At 54.8% G+C, this 21,974-nt stretch overlaps 1 protein-coding gene across 8 annotated transcripts in view; it reads left to right on the plus strand.

Annotated features, from left to right (window-relative positions):
* RAPGEF3 (Rap guanine nucleotide exchange factor 3) overlaps positions 1 to 21,974 on the plus strand; it is a 40,130-nt gene that overhangs the window by 11,077 nt on the left and 7,079 nt on the right. For 3 of the 8 annotated variants that reach the window (XM_064284337.1, XM_064284331.1, XM_064284332.1), the window contains exons 3-25: positions 32 to 108; positions 2,579 to 2,791; positions 8,615 to 8,668; positions 8,752 to 8,858; positions 9,058 to 9,179; positions 9,353 to 9,521; positions 10,090 to 10,174; positions 11,150 to 11,210; positions 11,324 to 11,400; positions 11,566 to 11,712; positions 12,237 to 12,349; positions 12,641 to 12,729; positions 13,033 to 13,111; positions 13,314 to 13,464; positions 13,550 to 13,632; positions 14,445 to 14,484; positions 17,125 to 17,206; positions 17,536 to 17,682; positions 20,479 to 20,576; positions 21,040 to 21,165; positions 21,264 to 21,445; positions 21,691 to 21,793; positions 21,912 to 21,962. In XM_064284337.1, coding sequence (XP_064140407.1) covers positions 32 to 108; positions 2,579 to 2,791; positions 8,615 to 8,668; positions 8,752 to 8,858; positions 9,058 to 9,179; positions 9,353 to 9,521; positions 10,090 to 10,174; positions 11,150 to 11,210; positions 11,324 to 11,400; positions 11,566 to 11,712; positions 12,237 to 12,349; positions 12,641 to 12,729; positions 13,033 to 13,111; positions 13,314 to 13,464; positions 13,550 to 13,632; positions 14,445 to 14,484; positions 17,125 to 17,206; positions 17,536 to 17,682; positions 20,479 to 20,576; positions 21,040 to 21,165; positions 21,264 to 21,445; positions 21,691 to 21,793; positions 21,912 to 21,962 — 2,456 coding nt within the window. Of the gene's footprint in view, positions 1 to 31; positions 109 to 1,599; positions 2,108 to 2,156; positions 2,367 to 2,578; positions 2,792 to 8,614; positions 8,669 to 8,751; positions 8,859 to 9,057; positions 9,180 to 9,352; positions 9,522 to 10,089; positions 10,175 to 11,149; positions 11,211 to 11,323; positions 11,401 to 11,565; positions 11,713 to 12,236; positions 12,350 to 12,640; positions 12,730 to 13,032; positions 13,112 to 13,313; positions 13,465 to 13,549; positions 13,633 to 14,444; positions 14,485 to 17,124; positions 17,207 to 17,535; positions 17,683 to 20,478; positions 20,577 to 21,039; positions 21,166 to 21,263; positions 21,446 to 21,690; positions 21,794 to 21,911; positions 21,963 to 21,974 lie in introns of those variants that run through there. The other 5 variants (XM_064284335.1, XM_064284333.1, XM_064284336.1 and 2 more) reach the window with 5 other exon arrangements.

Raw genomic sequence — 21,974 nt, forward strand, 5'->3', positions numbered from 1 at the left:
GCTCATTGAAGGCCTTCTTTTCCCTTGGTAGGGATTAATACATGTACGGCACTTGGAGGAGTGCTTGGCACATGGGTAACTACTGTGGCTCTCCTGAGAAGTCTACAGGTAAGCAGATGTCCTGATTCACACCTTGAATCCTTTTCCACCTGCCCTAAGTAAGGGTAGAATGAATAGGAAATGGGGGACCCCTTTTCGACCCCATAGCCAGTCTCTGAAAACTCCCCTGGAAGAATTTCTAGGTCAGGTCACTGGCCTCGCGGCAACCCACAACTTCAACACATTCCTCCACCGCTTAATCCCCACTGCCCCTCAACTTTCCTCCCCGTGTGTTCCATGACCCCCAGCTTGTCAACCTTTCCCATCAGCATCAGCCGTTCTTCCTTCTTCCAAATTCTCAGAACTTGGGAGGGTAGGTTTGGGCCCCGGGCTAGACTCATTCTCAGGCTCCTCCCTTTCCCTGAGGGGCCATTTAAAAATCCACCAGTGGTTCTCAAAGTGTGGACAGAGGGAATGACTGGGGGGTGTTTGCCCCAAAACTGATTTTCCACTTTATTCCAATCACCTGAATCTGAATTTGGGGTGGTCGTGGCAGAACTTGCATTTTAATAAGGTCCTGTTTTTGTACAAGTCAAAATTGGGATTTTAATCACAATTAAATCCTTCTCCCCAGTCCAGGAAAATAATCATCGGTGGAGGATGGGGGCCAGGTGTCCAATAGCAGAGGGACAGGCTTGTTAGAAATGTATCTTCCCAGTTCTGGCAGGCTCAAGGGCCTAAGGGAAAGGAAAAAAGAAGGGGCAAAAAGGGAGTGAGTTCTAGAAAGCCAGGTCGGGGCATGCACCTTCTTCCAAACCTGCATTATCCTCCTGAGCAATTACAGGATGCCACGGCAATGGCAACACAGGGCCACTGTCTCTCTGCCCGCTTGGGAGCAAAAGTGTAGCCAACAGGGCTGCGCTGGGCCACCTGCCCAGTGGTGGAAAGTGAGGCCCAGGGAGGTGAGGGTCCTTTGTACAGAGCCTGCTTAGGACACTGGAATCCCAGGGCTCTGTCTCAACCCGCCCAGCCACCAGGGAGCTCGTGGTTGGGGGACATGATCCTCTAACTGTCCTTCCTTCTCTTCTCGAAGCCCAGTCACAACTCCAGCCTCCTCCCAGGGCCACAGCTTCGGCCCCCACCCTCCCTGGTGCAGGCCCTTCCTCTCCAGCCTCAGTTTCCCCGCTCGCGCCGGGTGTGGGGATCAGGCTGTGTGTCTGGGAGCTCCACGGTGGGAGGATCGGGAGTGGGATTCCCCACGGGAAAGTCGCCCAGTCCCCACCTCCCTCCCGGAGAAGTTCGAGACCCTGAACCGAAACAGGAGGCAGGACGCCCCCGGCCGGGAAGCGGCCCCAGCCCGGATTTCCCTCCCGGGTGGGGCCCCAATGACTCACTCCCCTCCCCCCTTTCCCCGGTTTCCTTGTTTGCATTTCTCCTCCCGGCCACGTGGCGGCCAGTGAGGACACTCATGGTCTCGACCCCACGTCCCGCGTCGCTGGGGCCTCTGCCCACACCCCAGGGCTGCTCCTGCGCCCTGGGGTCTCTCCCGGCTCCGGCTAGTGCCCGCCCCTCGGGCCCCGGGGTCTGGACTCCACCCTCTGCCCGTGCCCACCCTCTTCCCCTGCGCCCTCTCCTGCCGTGAGCCGGGCGCCTCCTCCCCGCCCCCTCATCCAGTCCCGGGAGGGGAAGGGGGTGGGCGGCGCAGGGGGTGTGACAGCTCCCGCCCGGCCCAGTGCCAGCTACAGCCTCGCTTGAGCTCCCGGTGCCAGCTGGCTCTTTCGTCTGGGACGGAGGCGGAGGCTCGGGGCTGCTGATCGCTGGGGGGGCTAGCCCCCCGTCACTCCCAGCCCCCTCCCCACCCATGAGGAATCTCCTCACTCAGTCCTGCGTTTTGCTGCCCTGGCAGTCCGCCCAGCTAGGAATTGTTCCTGTGCACTGTGCGCTGAACTTAATGCCCGCGCTCCTCCAGGATCCCCCTATTAATAAGAGCTGACAGGGGATCGCTGGAGGTCCCCCACCTTTTTGCTAGAGCCGGCAGGGCTGTGTGAGCTTGAGAAGGAACATGAAGGTGGGTAAGGTGGGGTCAGGGTCGAGGAGGTGCTGAGGGCGGGAAAGGAAGCTGACACGGTGGGGAGTTTAGGTGGGAGAGAGAGCATTGGTCAGGGGTGAGGGCGGAGAAGAAAGGTTTGAGCCGAAGTTGCTTTTTTGGGGATCCAGTGAGTCAGTAGCCTCATACTGGGAGATAGTGGAGCTTCCTGCAGGCGCATGGGCAGTGGGGAAGGGCAGAATTCCAGTGAAGACTGGGAAGAAGGGCCGGCTCTTCTCTGGTGAGCCAGCTGGAGACCCCTAAGTGCACCAGACGGGCAAGCCCATCGGAGGTCTTTCTGTCCCTCCCCCTGACTCCTGGCAGGGCTGCACCACCTCCGCCTGACCAGCTCAGAGGACTCAAAAGAAGTGGTTTGGCCTGGGGCAGTTGTGTCCTGGCCCAACTGCCCCAGCCCCTGCCCCATGGCTATAGGCTTTCCTTCTGGCGTCACAGGTGGGCTGGCCAGGAGAGAGCCGTTGGCACTTGGGCCTGGCTGTTGAGGCGAGCCCTGCTCTGGGAGCATCGCCTGCGGGGGGCCTCCCTGACGTGGTGCCTGAGGGGACGCTGCTCAACATGGTGCTGAGGCGGATGCACCGGCCCAGAAGCTGCTCCTACCAGCTGCTGTTGGAACACCGGAGTCCCAGCTGCATCCAGGGGCTGCGCTGGGTAAGTATCCATGGCCTTCTGGGGCCCTGCTATGAGAGGGCACCTGGCTTGAGAATGCAGGCATGCTGCTGGTGGTTTGGCTTCTCTGGGGGCTTAGAGGGGTGGACAGTGGGTAGAGCAGGTTGGCTGCGGTGTGTGTGGGTGGCTCACACAGGCTGCATGGTGTGTCTTGTGTGGGAGGGGGTGCCAAGTACCTCTATTACTGCATGGGGGGTAGGAGAGAAGGAAAGGGATTTGCCATTTATCTATCACTTCTGTGTACCAGGCATCAAGTTAGGTGCTTTGGCGTTCCTTCCAGGTGGGAGTGGGAGGGGCAAGTGAAATGTTGAGGGGCCAGGTCAAGTAGGGGGTGAGGTAAGCTTTATTAGTGTTCTTGCTACGTCACCATGGCAACATTCTCCTTTAGTGAGCCACTGAACTTGGCAAATTCTGCTTTGTGATCTTGGAGTGATGTGATCTTGTGGACACTGCTTAACATCTCAGGCTTTGGGGGTTCAGGAAAGGATTCCAGAGAAGTTTGGAGAACCTGAGATGACCAGGGCTCCCTTTGCCAGGGAGAAGAATCTCTGGAGTTAGGGTGGGAAGACTGAAGGAAAGAGTAGGGAACAGAAAGAGAGGCAAGGTGGGAGAGAATGGTAGGGTTGGGGGCAGGGCAGGACGGTTACTGTAGGGTCCAAATCAGCAGAGAAGCTGGGATGAGGCTTCTGCTCTCCCTAAGCCCCCAGACTTAGTAGAGTAACCTCGCCTAAGATTCAGCTGTGTCTATTGTGCGTGCCCACTATGGGGGGTAGGGGCTAGGGAGGTCGGGGTGAGATGCAGGGTGATAGGAGGGTACTTGGGTAAAGGGATGGCGGGAAAGTAGGAGTGGTGACAAACTTGGGAGAGCGTTTCTCTTGTCAACGAGTCCCTTTGAGTTGAGTGACCATCACCTTCTCCATCCTTCCTCCTACCCTGCCTAAACCAAAAACCAAACCCAGTGCCGTTGAGTCGATTCCGACTCATAGCGACCCTATAGGACAGAGTAGAACTGCCCCATAGTGTTTCCAAGACCTACCCTGCCTAACCACCATTTGTACTTAACAAAACTTGAGGCTGAGTTGAGAAAACTGAGGCCCTCAAGATGAAGGGGGTCTGCCCAGTCATTGGGGTTGAGAGAAGAATCCAGGTGTCAGTTCCCAGCTCCTCTGCCAGCCCCTCCCTGCCTGGGTCTCCCTGATAAGGTGCCTCTTGGGCTTGGGTCCTGCTCAAGATGGGGCTCTGGAGGGACCAGGGGAGCTGATCCCTTCTGGGCTTAGCTGCCCCTGCCCCTCCCACTCTGCCTCTCCGGGTCACTGGCAGTAGCTACTGCATGGAGCCAGTGGGCTGGAACCCTCCCTCCCTGCTTCTCTCTCAGGCTATAATTACTTGTGCATTTCCTGTCCCCTTCCCAGCTTCTAGAGGCTAGGTAGGGAGTGGGGGGAAGGTTGGGTACCAGGACAATGAGGTCACTGGAGGATCCCCCGGGATCCAAAGTCTGAGAGGGAGTGGAGGGGCCGCCAGGCTGTCTCCAGACCTATCTACCCCTGCACCCTGCGTCCAGAATTGAAGGGCTGGGGAGGCCAGAAGGGTGGGGGAAAGGGTTGCTGGAGTGGACAAAGTTGGTTGGTGAATAGATTTCTAGGGCTAGAGGCAGGCGGCTGCACCCTCTCCTGAAGAGCATTTCTGGGGGAATGGGGACAGGGCTGTGTGCCTGTGCTTAAGAGGCTCTACGTACTTGTGGAGTTGCACTTTTTACCTCCTGATGATGCTATGGCCCAAGAAGGGCTCACATGAGGGAACAAGTGCTCGGCAGGGAATGTGGGCAAGCTCACTTGTACACACACAGGGTACAGGGAGGGTATTATAAGATGGTGGAGCCCAGAGCCCAAGGAGGACAGCACTGGGGGTTATTCAGGCCATACCTTCTTCGTAGAAAGCCAGGAAGAAACGCATCAGCCTCCTGAGGTCTGAAAAGAGCTCTGTCTATTCCTACCTAGACCAAGATGAGAGAAAATGAGAGCAGGTTACAGCAGTAGGGTTTGCTCGAGGTTAGATACAGAAAGGACTTACCAACTATGGCAAAGGCGGTACTGGTATGGGATGGAAGAACATCGTATTCTTTGGAAAATATGAGGGGAGATGAGACCTTGTTTGATGTCTGTGGGCTAACAGAAGGGTCAATCTGTCTGGAGTCAGGAGCAAGATCAGGGTGACCTCTTGTGTGTCCCACTAGCTCAGGGAAGCCTGGGATGTTGATCTCTGAGTGACAGAGTTGGGAAAGGTGGCCCTGTTCTCTAACTCAGAAAATATGCTTTCATCCCATCTGTCCAAATAATAGACATAACTAATAGTTGTATAGCCCTTTTTTCTCAGGTACCATTATGAGAGCTTTACCATATTACGTAATCCTCACAACAGCCTTGTGTGATAGGTACCAATGACATCACTTCCATTTTATAGATGAGAAACAGAGGCACAGAGGTTAACTGACAGGTCCAGGGTTTCACAGCTGCTAGGTGGCAAAGCTGGGCTTTGGTCCTAGGCAATCTGGCTGCAGAGTCCATGTTCATAACCACCATGGTGTACTTCTCTATTGCTGCAGATAGCAACACTGACATCTCAAGGTATCACCCCTTCGTCCCACCACACACAGCCGTGGCCTGAGACCCAAGGGAACTGGTCTGACGGGTCCCCACGCGGCTGTCTGGCTCAGTGCCCACCCTCTGGCCGGGCTCTGACACTCAGCGACAGGGTAGGGTGGGTGGGGCAGGCCATAGCGCTGGTGCCAGAGGAGCGAGCACCTCCTCTTCCACTCTTGAGTCCTTCCTGTCCAGGAATGAGGAGAGGAGGTGGGTGAGGATTTTACTGTGACCCCTCAGCTGCTTCTTCCCAACTGAGAATCCCTAAGCTGACACTCGCGGTCATCAGGTCAGGGACAGGGCAGCGCGGATGGTACAACATTTCTTGCACTGAATCCAGGTAGTAGGTGTCCGTCATGAAATAAGAAGTTTGATCGAGTTACTTACATTTACTAAGCAGTCACTGTGAGCTAGCCACTCTGCCAAGGGCTTTACATTGTTAACACATTTGCTCTCCATAATAACCCTATGGGATAGGTACTATTATCATCAATGTCTTTTTACAGATGAGAAAACTGAAGCCCAAGGTCACACACAAACAGCTGGTAATGAGAGAACCAGGATTTGAACTCAGGCGTCTGACCTCAGAGCCTGCATATTTGACCACTGCTAATGAATAACAACCACCGCCCCCCGCCCCGCGCCGCCCCCCCCACCTTCCTTGGAAAGTCCCTTGCACATGAATATCTTGGAGGGGGGACTTAAGGAGTCTCTAGGGAGCCCCTAGGTGGTGTAAACAGTTACGCTTTCATTTCCCGACTGAAAGGTTGAAGGAACTTATTCAACTTTGTTTGACCCAATGTTTTCCAAATTTATTTGCCCATGAAACACTGCCCAAGGGCGGAATGCCTCTAAGGTCCCTGCTTCCACAGCACACAGTGAGGGAAACACAGGGTGGACATGAGGCCCTGTAGGAGGTGGTAGGGAGATGGCAGGGTGGGGTGGCTAACAGCATGGGCTCTGGACTCACACAGCACAGGTGTGAATCCTAGTGCCCCTGTTTACCAGCTGTTGTGGCAGGTTATATAACCTCTGAGCCTCCTTTTCTCTAGCTGTGAAATAGGATAAAAATACCTACTTCCAGGCTCAGCCTTGATAGCAGTTATGCAGTGGAACCTTACATTTCTAAGTAGCTGTGTGACCCTGGGTGAGTTGCTTCACCTCTCTAGGCTTCTTTATGCTTTCCTTGGTAGAATGAAAGGGATGCTTTCAGGGCCCACTCCTCAGCTCCGAGGGGCCGAGGCCCCCATTTTCTGGCCCTCATGCTCATTCCTGGGTAGGCCAGGAAATGGCTTAAACCAGGCCTGTGGATCTGGGTCATGACTAGCTGGGTCACATGGCCTGGCACCTCCCCTCCTGATGTGCCCTCTGGGGTCAGAACAACACAGGAAGGGAGCCAGTGCTGCAGCCTGGGTTGTCTGAGTTGTGGGCACCGAACGGAGTTGGAGCGGGGGCTGGGGCCACCTGGACACTTGGACATGAACAACAAGTCATTAGCCTGAGGCACTGTTTGTCCTGACACAAGGGCCTGGCTGGGTAGCATTTCTGCCCTTCCTCCCTTCCTTATTTCCCTGGCTCCTCCTCCTCCTTATTTCCTGTCATCAAGTCTCCAGGGCTCTGCGTCTGGCATGGGGCTGGGCCCCATGACCCAGGCAGGGAGACCCTTGGGACACCTAGTAACTTCCGCACAGCCCTGGGCCAGGCGCCTAGGCACGCCAGGCCTCAGGCCTCTGCCTGGGTGCACAGCCGGAAGATTCGCATGCCCAGGGCCTGCCAGGACCAGTAGCAGGGGCTCTGGCCTTGGGCCTGGTTGTACCCTAGCTCCCCAGCCAAGCCCTTTTCAGGGACCTAAGGGGAGATGGGAAAGCAGGAGAGAGCTTGCTGGTGAGAGGAAGAGGGCAGGAAGGGGAAGTGGGCAGGTGTGGTGGGGGTAGTAAGACCAAGAACGTGAGCTCGCCTGGGCAGGAACTTGAGCTTATCCATAGCTGTCTGGCTGTCCCAAGGATGCGTGACTGAATTAAGCAGGACACTTCATCTCGAGACTTTTGTTTCCTTGTAAATTAGAAGACAGACAATACCTGCCCTGCCAATTTCACACCTGATCCTATTTATGTAGGAGGAAACCAGGGAGGTAGACATGCTTTGTAAACTATAAAGTGCTCTACCCTTGGGAGGGCTCATTGAGGGCAGGGCATCCTGTCCAGAGAGCTGAAAATCCCAGGTTTTAGGCAGCAGGTAAAGAAGGGCCTGAGGAGCTTTCATGGGTGATATCCCAGGACACAGGAACCAGGACCCCTAGATGATACCAAGGGTAGGGAAACCACATTAACCAAGGTTTCCACCATAAACCCCATTTCCTGAGCTGCCCTGTGCGCTGCCAAGGCCTTATTCACTCTTACAAGGTTATGGGCAAGCACCATTTCAGAGCTGAAAGGAGCCTTCCAGCAAGTGCCCCACCCTATGCTTCCCAGATGAATAATAACAGCTAACATGTGTATAGAACTATGTGCCAGGTGATATTTTCAGCATTTGATCTAAATTAACTCATATAATCCTTCCAGAAGCTTATGAATAGGTATTACTAGTTTTTCATCAGCCCCATTTTATAGATAAGGAAACTGAGGCAGGAGAAGTTAAGTCATTTGTTTAAGGTTGCCCCACTAGCAGAGATTTGAATCCAGGAGTCTGGCTCTGGGGGGTTGTATTTTTAACTACCAGGCCAAACTGGAGCCCATAGGGGCAGGGGATTTGCCATAGTTCCATGGTTGGGGACAGAACCTGTGTCAGGCTGTGTGACCCAAAGCCAGGGCAGGTGCCCCTTGGCCTCCGAGTTGCTCTCCTCCTTGGCTCTCACGGGCCTTATCGTGTCCTCATTCTCTTCAAGCTCCAACTCTCCTTTCCCCTCCACAGGCACAGCTTACCTGGGAGCCAGGGCGCAAATGGGACTCAAGTAGCAGAACGGGTCTCAGGGTGCTCATCTGAGGGGACACAATGCTTGCATCTGGGCTGGAGATTAGGTTGGCAGGGTGGGGCAGAGGTGACACTCAGTGAGTATTTGTTAAATGAGTGGCTGAATGAATGCATTTGGAGTTGGGCGCTGGGCTGACGGTGAGAGTGGTGGGTGGGAGGGGTGGGTCGAAGTGCAGACTCTCCCCATTGCCCTCAGACGCCGCTCACCGATAGCGAGGAGTCCCTGGACTTCAGCGTGAGCCTGGAGCAGGTACAGGCCGGGGAGAGGCAAGCTGGGAGGGTGCAGGGCGGGGGTCCAGGGCCTGATCCAGCTGTGCCCCTCCTCTCTTGAAGGCCTCTACGGAGCGGGTGCTCAGGGCTGGGAAGCAGCTGCACCGACACCTCCTGGCCACCTGCCCGAACCTCATCCGAGACCGCAAGTACCACCTTAGGCTCTACCGGTGAGCGGAGCCCCTGCCTGCCTCCTCGCCACCTCCTTCCCGTCTACTCCATGTGTCTGGGATCTAGCCCTGCTTCTAGCAGAACTGGGGCTGATTCTAGGAAGGTGCCTTTCTGAAGGAGAGTCCTTCCACCTCCCCTCCTCACCACCCTCCTTCCATTTGATTCTTCCTCCCCTCTGTCGTCTTCCACTTCTTGTAGGCAATGCTGCTCTGGTCGGGAGCTGGTGGATGGGATCTTGGCCCTGGGGCTTGGGGTGCATTCCCGGAGCCAAGCCGTAGGAGTCTGCCAGGTGCTGCTGGATGAAGGTGCCCTTTCCCATGGTGAGCCTGAGTCCAGTGTGGGTCACCAGCACTGGGCAGGGCTGAGGACAGGATGGGCAGTCCTGGGGAGTAGGCACCGATGAGGGGTGACAAGGGGATTGACATTGTAGTAAGCCCCATACCCACACAGCCTCAATTTCTCTCCTCCCTGGGCCTGGGCCTCTGCCCCACAGTGAAACACGACTGGACCTTCCAGGACCGAGATGCTCAATTCTACCGTTTTCCTGGGCTGGAGCCAGAGCCTGTAGGAGCTCATGAGATGGAGGAGGAGCTGGTGGAGGCTGTGTCTCTGCTCTCCCAACGGGGACCTGATGCCCTGCTCACAGTGGCCCTTCGAAAGCCGTGAGTCAGAGGCCCTGCATCCCCCAGCCCCAGGTCCCACATAGCATTCAGGTTTCACTCTGGGGGGATCCCTTTCTTCTTTCTGAAGGAAAGTAACCTGGCAGGACCAGGAGACTTGAGCTCTGGTCTTCATTCTAACATCTCGGCTTGCTGCGTGAGGTTGAGCCATTCCCCCCTCGCCAAGCTTGTCTCCGCCTCTGTAAATGAGGGTGTTGATCTCTGAGGAGCGTTCCCACCGAGGAGGGCGGGATTTGGAATCTGTAGACAGGTCTGGGTTCAAATTCCAGGTCTGCCAGCTTCCTCTTTTGTATGAAGAGGATAGCAGTCCCCACGTCACAGGGCTATTGTGAGGACGGAATGAAATAATGTGTGTAAAGTGCTTCGCACTGCGCGCACATGGTGCAAGCTCATTAAAGGTTAGCCTGCCATTTACTGATAAGTTGCTGTGGAGACGCCACCTGGCCCTGAGCCCGCGGGGGAGTGAAATGGCTCCCCTGCCTGGCCCTGGGCCTGCAATTCAGGATTGGCTTCCCACCCCTCTTCTAACTGCTCCTCCCTGCACCTGCAGCCCAGGTCAGCGCACAGATGAGGAGCTGGACCTCATCTTCGAGGAGCTGTTGCACATCAAGGCCGTGGCCCATCTCTCCAACTCGGTCAGCCTCTGCCTTGCCCACCATGTCCCAGTCAGCCCCTGCCTTGCCCACTGCGGCCCGGTCAGCCACTGCCTTGCCCATTTCGGCCCAGTCAGCCCCCTGCCTTGCCCACTGTGGCCCGGTCAAACCCTGCCTTGCCCATTGTGGCCCAGTCAAACCCTGCCTTGCCCACTGTGGCCTTGTCAGTCCTGCCTTGCCCACTGTGGCCTTGTCAGCCCCCTGCCTTGCCCACTGTGGCCTTGTCAGTCGGGCCTTGCCCACTGTGGCCTTGTCAGTCCCCCGTCTTGCCCACTGTGGCCCAGTCGGCCCCCCGCCTTGCCCACTGTGGCCCAGTCAGCCACTGCCTTGCCCATTTCGGCCCAGTCAGCCCCCTGCCTTGCCCACTGTGGCCCAGTCAAACCCTGCCTTGCCTACTGTGGCCTTGTCAGCCCTGCCTTGCCCACTGTGGCCTTGTCAGCCCCCTGCCTTGCCCACTGTGGCCTTGTCAGTTTTCCGCCTTGCCCACTGTGGCCCGGTCGGCCCCCCACCTTGCCCACTGTGGCCCGGTCGGCCCCCCGCCTTTCCCACTGTGGCCCGGTCGGCCCCCCGCCTTGCCCACTGTGGCCCGGTCGGCCCACCGCCTTGCCCATTGTGGCCTGGTCGGCCCCTTGCCTTGCCCACTGCCTGGCCCAGGGGACTCCTCTCTTTGTAACCCCTTGAGAGCCCAACTTTTGGGCTAGAAGGGAGTACTTCCCCTCTGGCTTGATATTTTCAATCTCATTTCTTGCCCCCAGGACCCCTGTCTGAAATCCCTTCTGCCCCTCTTAGCCCATCTCCCTCACTCTTTGTCTCCTATTGAACCCCAGTGACACACGCCTGACCTGCCATCTCTCTAACCCCTGAGTACTCATGTCTTTGGACATAACCTCTTGATCCCTAACCTAGCCCTCTTTACCTGAACGTGCCACCACTGACCCGCCATCCCCCTCCACCCAGGTGAAGCGGGAGTTAGCGGCAGTTCTGCTCTTTGAACCACACTGCAAAGCAGGGACCGTATGTAAGTCGGCCAAGGGACAGGGAGCTGAGCATGAGGGGCCTGGACGTGGGCAGAGGCCACAGAGAGATGTGGAGGTGACAGAGGGGACCACGCCTGATCTGTGCTTCTCTCAGTGTTCAGCCAGGGGGACAAGGGCACCTCATGGTACATTATCTGGAAGGGGTCTGTCAACGTGGTGACCCATGGCAAGGTACGTCCTCCTTCCCTCTCCTAGCCCCAAGGTCCATGTCCTAGTGGGTGGTGCCTTTGCTGGTTGCCCACATCTCCTCCTGTCCTGGTTGACCTCTCTGGCCTGGATCTGTCCCCACGAGGGCTGGAGAGCAGGGCTTGGCTGTGACAGAAGGCCCGGCTGCAGGGGCTGGTGACCACTCTGCATGAGGGAGATGACTTTGGACAGCTGGCTCTGGTAAATGACGCACCCCGGGCGGCCACCATCATCCTGCGAGAAGACAACTGCCATTTCCTTCGTGTGGACAAGCAGGACTTCAACCGCATCATCAAGGTGCCACTGCTAGGGGTTGGAGGGCAGGGGACACAGGACATGGGGCAAGGGGTAGGGACCAGAGAACCTGTGAGGAGGAGAGGAGGTAGGAGTGGGATCACAGACTAGGTATACATGAGGAGTCGAAGCACACTGAAGAGGCAGAAGGAGACCAGTGACTCAGGACAGGTTTGGAGTGGAGAACAAGGGAGTAGTGGACTTATGGAGCTGGTGGGGCCTGGGGTGCCAGAGGAAGCAGTGTGATGGCAGTTGGGACCCATGGTGGGAGGGTGGGCAGGGAAAGAGGTAGAGGAGGGGCTCGGCTGGAGGATGGGCAGCTGAGAGTTGTGATGGGGGAAGCTGAGGGGCAGATCCAAAGTCGTGGGTGTTGAATGGGGTGGGAGAGGGCCTGGAGAGCTTTGTGGGACCTTTGTGAGGCTCAGGGTCTGGAATGGTGGAGGTGGGAGGAGAGGCCCTAACATGGGGGAAGAAGTCCTTGTGGTGGGCCAGAGTGTGTTGACCACTGGGTGTGGCTTGTTCTCCAGGATGTGGAAGCCAAGACCATGAGGCTGGAAGAACATGGCAAAGTGGTGCTGGTACTGGAGAGAACCTCTCAGGGTGCAGGCCCTTCTTGCCCCCCAACCCCAGGCAGGAACCGGTAACACACCCGCCATGCTCCCTCTCCACACCTGCCCTCTTGCCTACATTCTCCCCTCTCATTTCTCAGTCTCTACTCCCTTCCCTCATGTCATAACCCTACCCTCTGACCACCTGAGGGTGGAGAGGCATCAAGGGGCTAGATGTACCCCCTGAGTCAGCCCCCCTGCCTGTCCCCAGATGGCATAGGGCAGGCAAGTGGGGAGCATGATATCATGAATTATTGATGGTTGCCCCAAGAGTACGAGTGGACAGTAGTGACATAGTGTTATCAATTGGCCGTTTCTGCTAGGTATACAGTAATGTCTGGCACCCCAGAGAAGATTCTAGAACTGCTGTTGGAGGCCATGCGGCCTGATTCCAGTGCTCATGACCCAACAGGTAGGGACAGAAGACATCCTGTCTGCTCTAATGCCACATTCTACCCACACTGACTCATCGGGTGGTCAGCGCACCTGGGAGAGGGCCAGGCACCCTGCATCTGGCCTCATCGGGCACTGGGTTGGCCATCCAGCCAGTTGCGGGGAGTCATCTTACTGTGTTCTTGGCTTGGGTGGGGAGTGTTGTCCCTGGGGCTGGGATTGCCCCTAGTGGACTTGGGGAAGGAGCGCTGCAGCTGTGCTATGCCTGTGCTCAGTTGCCTTAGCCTCTGAAGGCTCCTGCTGTCCCCACCCTGCCCTACAGAGACGTTCCTCAGCGACTTCCTCCTGACCCACAGTGTCTTCATGCCCAGCACCCAGCTTTGTGCGGCCCTCCTGCATCAATATCCTCCCCAGCCCCAGGCCAGGGTAGTGTGTGGGGATGGGATGACATGTAGAGCAGGGAGGAGGAATCCCCATCCTTACGACTGTGCCAAACACTCTGATGCCCCAGCCTTAGGCCAGGTCCAGCTTGTCGGTGGACCTGGGCACCCTGCCCCTCCTCTGCCCCAGTTGAATGTTGTGGTTTCCTTGACTGGTGTCCACCTTCCATGCGGAGCCTGCGGGAGGCAGTGAACAGGAGCGCAGCACCTACGTCTGCAATAAGAGGCAGCAGATCCTGCGGCTGGTCAGCCAGTGGGTGGCCCTGTATGGCCCTGTGCTCCGTACCGACCCTGTGGCCACCAGCTTTCTCCAGGTACCTGGGAGTGAGGCAGGACTGGACCAGGTGCCCAGGGGTAGATGTGGCTACAGCCAGCTCAGTGACTCTTGGTTCTTCACAGAAACTCTCAGACCTGGTGAGCCAGGATGCCCGGCTTAGCAACCTGCTGAAGGAGCAGTGGCCAGAGAGGCGGCGACACCACAGGTGATGACTTGGAAATCAATTTGTCTCTCAGTGACTAGCAGTATAACTGGGATCGAGAGCACCCATCTGGAGTCAAACACCTGGCTTTAAATCCAGGCCATACCTTTTACAGCTGTGGAACTCCAGTCTTATTACGCCCACTCTCAGGGCTTTGTGCCCCCATCTGTAAATCAGAGAGCAGCTTCCTCATTATGGGGATTAAATGAGCTACTGCACTTGAAGTGCTTAGCACAGGGCCTTGCACACAGTAAGTGCCATTGAGTGTTGGCTGGGATCGCTCATGTTTCATTTATCTATTCCCACTTATTTCAATGAGCTGTTCTTATCGAGCCCCTTACGTCATGCTTTGGCCATTCTCGTACATCATGCAATCATTCATTTGTTCACTCTCACCCTGAGTGCACCTGCCATTCTCACTTCCTCCATTCAACCCATATTTATTACTGCGTGTCTTCAGTGCTGGGTCCTGCCAGCCCCACCCAGTCAGCTTCCTAGAGTTTATCTTCACCTCCCCAGACTATCCCAGAAAGGGCCCACCTGAAATGCCTGATCTCAGACCCTGAGTCCATTTCTCCCTTTAGTTCTTGCCCCTTCCCTGGTGGTCTGGAAAAATCACAGAATCCAGGGTCCAGCCCCTGGTTTCCAGCCCAGCTTTCCTCTTCCTGTGTGTATATGGTGCTGGCCTCTGAGCCTCTGGTCAGGGCAGAATGGAACCCAGAGCTTGGATGCCTCCCTGTTCCCAACCCTGCACATACATTTCTGCTCCCAGGGATACTTGGCCTTGTCTCACCTCCCTCTTACCTGTCCCACAGGTTGGAAAATGGCTATGGGAATGCGTCTCCTCAGATGAAGGTATCCACCTGAGCCGGTTCCTTGCACCTCTGCCCAGGCTTGTTCCCTCTGCTCCTCCTGGACCACATGGCCCCGCTTCAGCTCTCACTCTGCAGGGCTGGGGTGGAAAGGTTCCACAAACACAGACACACACCTTAGTTCTGAAGAGAGGAATTCGGGGCCAGGCCCTGAGGGGTAGATACTAAGATCAAAGGCATCACCCTCCACCCCTACCCCAAGCAATTTTTATGCGGTTTGAGAGGTAATTTGTTCCCACTGGAAGCCAGGGATGGTGCCTCAAGGTGGTCTCTGAGACCTGAAGGGTTCCAGGTAGCCAGGGCTATGGAGCCCACAGGGAGGTGAGGCCCTTCCCTGGTATCGGAGGTGGTAGGTGCCATTTTTGACAGGGAGCTTGCCGGGGGTGTACAAAGGTGGGATGAGAAGATGTGACTGGAGCTCAGATTTGGTTGAAGAATGGTGGGAGAAAAGACTGGAAAGGTAGATTGGGGCTGATTTTGGGAAGTGTGTTGGGACTAAATCTGAATGCCTTACCCTGGCCTACAGGTCTCTCTGAGCAAGCTGTCTCTTACCCTCCTCCCACCCAACCCTCCACCTTGCTGAGACTCTCTCTGGCTCCTTCTCTTCTGTAGGTGAAGCTTGTTCCAACCTCAGGACCTTTGCACCTGTCCCCTGGCCTGGAACTTTCATTCTCTGGCTTTTTGATTGGATCCTTCTCCCCATTTCGACCTTGCCAAAATCTTGGGTTCTTAGAGAGGCCCCTGGGACCTCCCTACCCAGACCACCCTCCCCTCATTCCCTCACCTCTCCCCACTAAGGTGTCCTCTATGATTTTCTTCAAAGCATTATCACCTTGTGGAATTACCTTCTTCGTTTGCCTACTTGCTTATTGTCTGTTATTACCTGTCACATTCACTGGAATGCCAGCTTCCTGAGCAAAGGGCCTAGTGTTGAACCACCCTCGTGTGCCAGGCACTGTGCTTGGTGCTGATGATGCTCTAGTGGGCTAAGGGAATTACCCGTGCCCTCACGGGGCTTACAGTGAAGTGAGGGACAGAGCCACCCAACAGTCTCATGAAGCATAATGACAAAGGCAGGGATCTCTGAAAACAGAGAAGGGGGAGAGCTGACACAGGGAAAGTGCCCAGTTCAGAGAAAATGTCCCTGGGGAGGTGACTCCTGGAACTGAGATCTTTGGGGTAAAGGTCAATTAAGGCCAGCAGCATGTACCAGGCCAGAGAGGGAAAGAGCCAGCCCACTTGGAGCCCAGGAGGAAGGAGAGTGAACAGGGTACTGGAGGAGGTGGGAGAGGCAGGCAGGGGCCAGAGAGTGCAGGGCTCCTGGGAAGAACTATGGTAAGGGGTTTGGTCGTTGTCCTAAGGGCAGTGATAGCCATTGAAGGGGTGTGAATCGAGGATCAACACAGTCTGATTTGGATTTTGAATAGGGCAGCTAAAGAGTCTGAACTTTATTCAGCATACAATGATAGCCACTGAAGCCGTGATAGGAAGCTTAATCTGGTCTGGTCGGATTGGAGGAAGAGGGACAGAGGCACCTGAACAGTGGAACTATTGTAGTAGATAAGGATTGAGTTGTTACAGATGGGCGGAACTGGGTTTTGGGTAGGGGAAGGGGGTGCTGGGAGACCCATTTCAAAGAAGAATCTGCAGACCAAGGTGACAGGCTGTGGGGAGGCAGCAGGAGCCTGGAGCCCAGGAGAATGGCTGGGAGGAGGAGTGTCTGGGAAGCAGGATGAGGGGATCCATGTTGTGCTTAGGATGATGGCTCATGGATGTGGAAGGATCCGGTAGGCATTGGAGCCCAGGACTTGGAAGGACATTCAGCATTGGTGGTGTAGTTTTGACAGTCATCTCCATGAACGTGGCCATAAGGCTATGAGGAGCTCTGAGGGAAATCTATGGGAGAGCAAGGGACCCAGCTCTGAGCCTGGAGGACCTGCCACACTTAAGCCGGGAGGAGGAAGATTGTCAGCTCTAGAGCTGGAAAGAGCAGCCAGGGTGGGATAAAGAACCTGTGTCATGGAGGCCTTTGCCCAGCTGGAGCTGCTCCACCAGGAGAGGTTCTGCTGTAGTTGAGGCCCACTGAGTAAGGGCTGTGGGGTTTGATGGGTAGCTGATGCAGTGAAGTGTTGGCAGATGAGAGCACAGGTGCAGATGCAGGTTAGGATCCCAGATCTGCAACTTAGCAGCCGTGTGGCCTTGGTCATGATACTTAACCATTCTGAGCCCCATTAATCTTATCCAATAGTAGTATTTATGTCAAAGGGCCATTGGGAATATTTACTTAGAACATTTAGAACATCGGCTGGCACATAGCAAATGGTAGTTGGAAGGAGGGAAAGCAGGTCAGCAGCTGAGCTGTGTTTGTATTAGAACAGCTCCCTGTCTCCTGGGGATACACACACCTGTAAAGGGGGGCAGCCTTGCACATCAAGTCCCACCCTCAGACCTGGTCCACCTCTTCTCCTGGAGCCTTGACCCCAGCTGCCTTACCCGGGCTCTGGTTACTGTGGCATGCAGAGCCTTTGGTGGTGTGCCTGCTGGGTATATCCCAGACTCTTGGTCACGAAGGCTCTGTATGCACTCCCTTTGTATTCTCCAGGCTCATTTTCTCTCCCTCTAGGCCCGGAATATGGCTGTTTGGCTCGCCGGCCAGGATGAGCCCCTCCCCAACAGCAACTGTGCCATCCGAGCTGGGGACAAAGGTTGGTGGCCCAAGCGAGGGTGACAGAGCCTGCCATCTGCTCCCTGGCATCTCTGTGCACTGCTCCCCATTCTGCAGTCACCCTTGACCTCGGTGCTCCTGACCCTGAGGGTGGTATACTGCTCTCCCAGGGTCTGTGTCCCAGGCTGCCAGGTAGTCTGCCTCCTGAGCCCCCTCTCCTAGGCTCAGGGCCTACCCACCCCTCTCTGTGCAGCTTACCCACCTAGGCTTCTCCTTCGTGCCTTCCCTTCCTCCTTGGGGTCCTTCCTCCCTGGGGTGGGGAAGACCGAGCAGCCCCCTCCCACAGCTCAGCCCTGTCCTCCTCTCCAGTCCCCTACGACATCTGCCGGCCCGACCACTCGGTACTGACCCTGCAGCTGCCTGTGACGGCCTCGGTGAGGGAGGTGATGGCAGCATTAGCGCAGGAGGACAGCTGGACCAAGGAGCAGGTGCTGGTGAAGGTCAATTCTGCAGGCGGTGAGTTGTGTCTCTGGGCAGGGTGGCTCCCAGGGATCCCTGCCAGATCCTCTGAGTGAACATCGTCATTGTCTTTATCTTCATCAGTGTGAATGGTGGTTGGCATGTATGGGAGGCTATTATGTCTATTCAGAGTGCTTTACAAAAAAAAAGTGCCTTACAAGCAGTGGATAAAAGCATGAGCTCTACATTGTGTTCTTTTAAAGAACTGTCTACATGGAACCAAACTGACAACAGCAACTCGAAAGGTTAGATAGGAAGCCTGGGGGCAGTGAGTTTACAGTAATGGTGGAGGAATAATTCGGAAAAGGAGGGTGAGAATGGTTGCACGACTTGAATGTAATTCATATCACTGAATTGTACATGCAGAAATTGTTGAATTGGTATATGTTTTGCTGTATGTATTTCCTGCAACAACAAAAAATTGTTTAAAAAATAAATAAATCCAATCACCTATACAAATAAACAAAAATAAAAAAGCATGCGTTCTAGAGCCCGTTGGCCTGCGTTTGATACCAGCCCATTGTGCACTAGCTGTGTGTCCTTGGGCGGCAAGGGACTTAATCTCTTTGTGCTAGGTTTCATCATCTGTGAAGTGGGAATAATAAAAGTACCTCTCTCAGAGGAATTGTGAGGATGAACTGAATTAATACAGTGAAGTGTTTAGAACGGTCTCTAGCACATAGTCAGCACTTCTTAAGTATTAGCTGTGACTATTATTATTATTATTATATATTCACTTAACGATCTTCAGAGATAGGTAATTTTATCCTACCTTCAGACAAAGAAACTGAGGCTGGAGGGGATGACGCAGTTTGCCCAAGCTCCCACAGTGAGCGAGAGTATAACTGGCCTTCACATTTAGGTAGTCTTCATTCATTTGGTTAATCAACACACATTTTTCCGGGTCACCTATGGGCCAGATACTGTCTTGGGAGCTAGAGGTACCATGACAGGTAAGGTAGATCAGTTTGATGGTTAAGAACATAGCCCTGGAATCCCAGACCTGTGTTGGAATCCCAACGGTATTGCTTATTAGTTGTGTAATCCTGGGCAAGTGGCTTAACCACTCTGAACCTCAGTTTCTCTGTCTGTGAAAGAAGCACTGTAATTATGTGCATTTCACAGGACTGTGATGGGTATTAAATGAGATAATGTGTGTAAAGCACTTAGCACGGGCCTGGCACAAAGTAAGCGCTCACAACATGGCGGCCATGATTTTTAAGACCTGCTTTCAGGGATCTTGGGATATTAAAAACCTGTTCTCTGTGGAGGGCCCAGCCCAGGCCTGGCAGCTGGAACCCAGAGTACACAGGAATTAGGGCATTCAGAGAATAATGGCAAGGGGTGGGGTTGAGAAAAGGCCTCCTCCCATCAGGAAGTGGAGTGAGACAGTGAGGTCACCAGTGCCTTGTGTGTGCTCAGTGGAAAGCATTGCCCTCTGGTGGCAACACAGTGAGTTGCAGTTGTCCAAAGTCAGTATTTATTGAGATCCTACTATTATGTGCCTGGAGCCTTGGTGGTGCAGTAGTTAAAAACTTGGCTGCTAACCAAAACGTCAGCAGTTCAAATCTGCCAGCAGCTCCTTGAAAACCCAATGGGGCAGTTCTATTCTGTCCCGTAGGGTCACTATGAGTTGGAATCAACTCGATGGCAATGGGTAACTATGTGCCCAGGGACCATTTAGAACACTGGTTTCCAGACTGCTTTGATAGACACCCGTGTCAGTACCAGTATTTTATTACAAACCTTGGCTGTGTGTACTGCTTGTACACCTCCTCGTTTACTGACTGTCTTGTTATCTGACAGTTCACATTTACAACAATCGTAGAAAGTCTACTGTCTATTGTGAACATTAACAATATATGTCTGGCAGTAGTGAGAGTTAACACTGGCTGTGGTGGTTAAGGTTATGTGTCAGCTTGGCTGGGCCAGGCTCCTCAGTGGTTTGGCAGTTATGTAACGATGTAATTTGATGGTTAGGTAATGATATAATTTGGCAGTTATATAATAATGTAATTTGGCAGTTATGTAACAATGTAGCCATCCTTCATTTTGTGATCTGATGTGGTCATCCTCCATTTTTGCATAACACTGATTTTGCATAATGACCTGGTCTTTGGAAACTAACCATGTCAATAAGTGAGGAAAAAAATAAGTGAGGAGAAGGTGTTAAATCATATACATATACTACTACACTAATATTATCCAATTATAAAGCTATACACAAAAAAGAAATGCAAAAGAAATGGAGAGAAATAAATATAGGTAGAAGGGTTAATATGTTTTCCTAGATACAGGGGTAGTTTTGTGTACCTTACTTTGGAAGTCACTATTCTAGAAACTGGGGACTCAAACATGACTAAAATGCAGTCACAGTCCAAAAGGAGTGATTATAACCAACACCAAGACTTATGTAAGGCATTTTCCATTTTTCAAAGGGCTGTTCAGTGCAACAGATACTTATAGCCATTATTTATATAAATTATTTCATTTTAATTGGGAAGTAGTCATGGCAAGTCTTATTGTCTCCATTTTACAGAGGACGAAACAGGCTAAGAGAGGGTAGCCCCTTCTGGAGGTCAGCCTATCTCACTAAGAATTATTTTACATCCTTCTCGGGTGTGATCCCTGGGCAGCGTGGATGTGTGGGCATGTGCACCTGCACAGTTAGAGCAGCCGCCCAGGACTCCAGCTCTGCTACTGGGAGGAGGGGCCTCTCGACCTCCACCCCGGCCACAGGCTGGTCCCGGCCTCCTCCCTGCCCTACCCAGCACAGCCTCCGCTCTCTTGCAGATGCCATTGGCCTGCAGCCAGATGCCCGCGGCGTGGCCACGTCTCTGGGGCTCAATGAGCGGCTCTTTGTTGTCAACCCACAGGAAGTACACAAGCTGGTAGGGACCAGACAGGGTGCCAGGGCATGGGGAGGAACTCTGTTCTAGGGATGTTAGGAGTGGGTGTTCAGGAAGGGTCACAGGCAGAAACAGAGAGGTCTTGCCCTGGTTGCCGCTGGCTTTTAAGGGAGAAGAGGAAGAAGTGGGCCTCGACTGATGGGGGGATTCTAGAGATTGGTGGGGGAGAGCAGCCTTGGTTGGGAGCTTCAAGGAGAAAGAGCAGGCCCTGCCCTAGTTAAGGGCTCCCCAGGGACCAGGAGTCCTGCAGGGAAGGGTCCCAGCATTGGGGAGTTGTCAGGAGATGCCTCCTTGGAAAGACTCATTCTCAGTGGCTCCAGCCCCTTGACTTCCTGCAGTACCCCTGCTGCCCCCAACACTCCTCCTACCACAGAACCCTCTCTCCCCATCCCATGCCTTTCCCTGGATTCCTCAGGCACCCCCCTGAGTGCTCTCCCACCTGCAGACCCCACACCCTGAGCAGTTGGGGCCCACTGTGGGCTCTGCTGAGGGGCTGGACCTGGTGAGTGCCAAGGACCTGGCGGGCCAGCTAACAGACCACGACTGGAGCCTCTTCAACAGCATCCACCAGGTACGGGAGGCCCCTGCGCGGGGCGGGCAGAGCTCAGAGAAGGAGCACAGAGGCAGGGGCCCTGCCTGACAGCACTGACTGCTCCTGCTGCCCCCCAGGTGGAGCTGATCCACTATGTGCTGGGCCCCCAGCATCTGCGGACCGTCACCACCGCCAACCTGGAGCGCTTCATGCGGCGCTTCAATGAGCTACAGTACTGGGTGGCCACAGAGCTGTGTCTCTGTCCTGTGCCTGGCCTGCGGGCCCAGCTGCTCAGGAAGTTCATCAAGCTGGCTGCCCAGTGAGTGCCTGATGGAGGGCGGGGGTGTGGCTAGAGTCCAGAGGCACCATTTTCTTAAACCCCCATCCGTGCTCAGTATGTTGCCAAATCTGCCACCCAGTTTCTTCTCTGGTCCCCTCAAGCATCTGCCTCCCCTCCTCTGTGGGCTTTGATCCCTGCTGAGGAAGCACTGCCTGGCCCTGTTCTGAGCCCCAGGCCTGGTTGTAGGGTGCTGTGGGTGTGGCTGCTTCCTCTGAGGGTCCTAGGTCTTCTCACAGCCTCAAGGAGCAAAAGAATCTCAATTCCTTCTTTGCTGTCATGTTTGGCCTCAGCAACTCAGCCGTCAGCCGCCTGGCCCACACCTGGGAGGTAGGTGTGCTCTGGAAGTCACTCTGGGATCAGCCCTCACCCTACTCCTAGGAGCCCTGGCTGGAGGTGGGCTGCCATCCCACAGCAGTAGCCCCTCTAACTGCCTCTCCTTCCACAGCGGCTGCCCCACAAGGTCCGGAAGCTGTACTCTGCCCTGGAGAGGCTGCTGGTGGGTGCTAGG

Source organism: Loxodonta africana, chromosome 4 (genome assembly GCF_030014295.1).
Source record: "Loxodonta africana isolate mLoxAfr1 chromosome 4, mLoxAfr1.hap2, whole genome shotgun sequence".
NCBI classification, from domain to species: domain Eukaryota; kingdom Metazoa; phylum Chordata; class Mammalia; order Proboscidea; family Elephantidae; genus Loxodonta; species Loxodonta africana.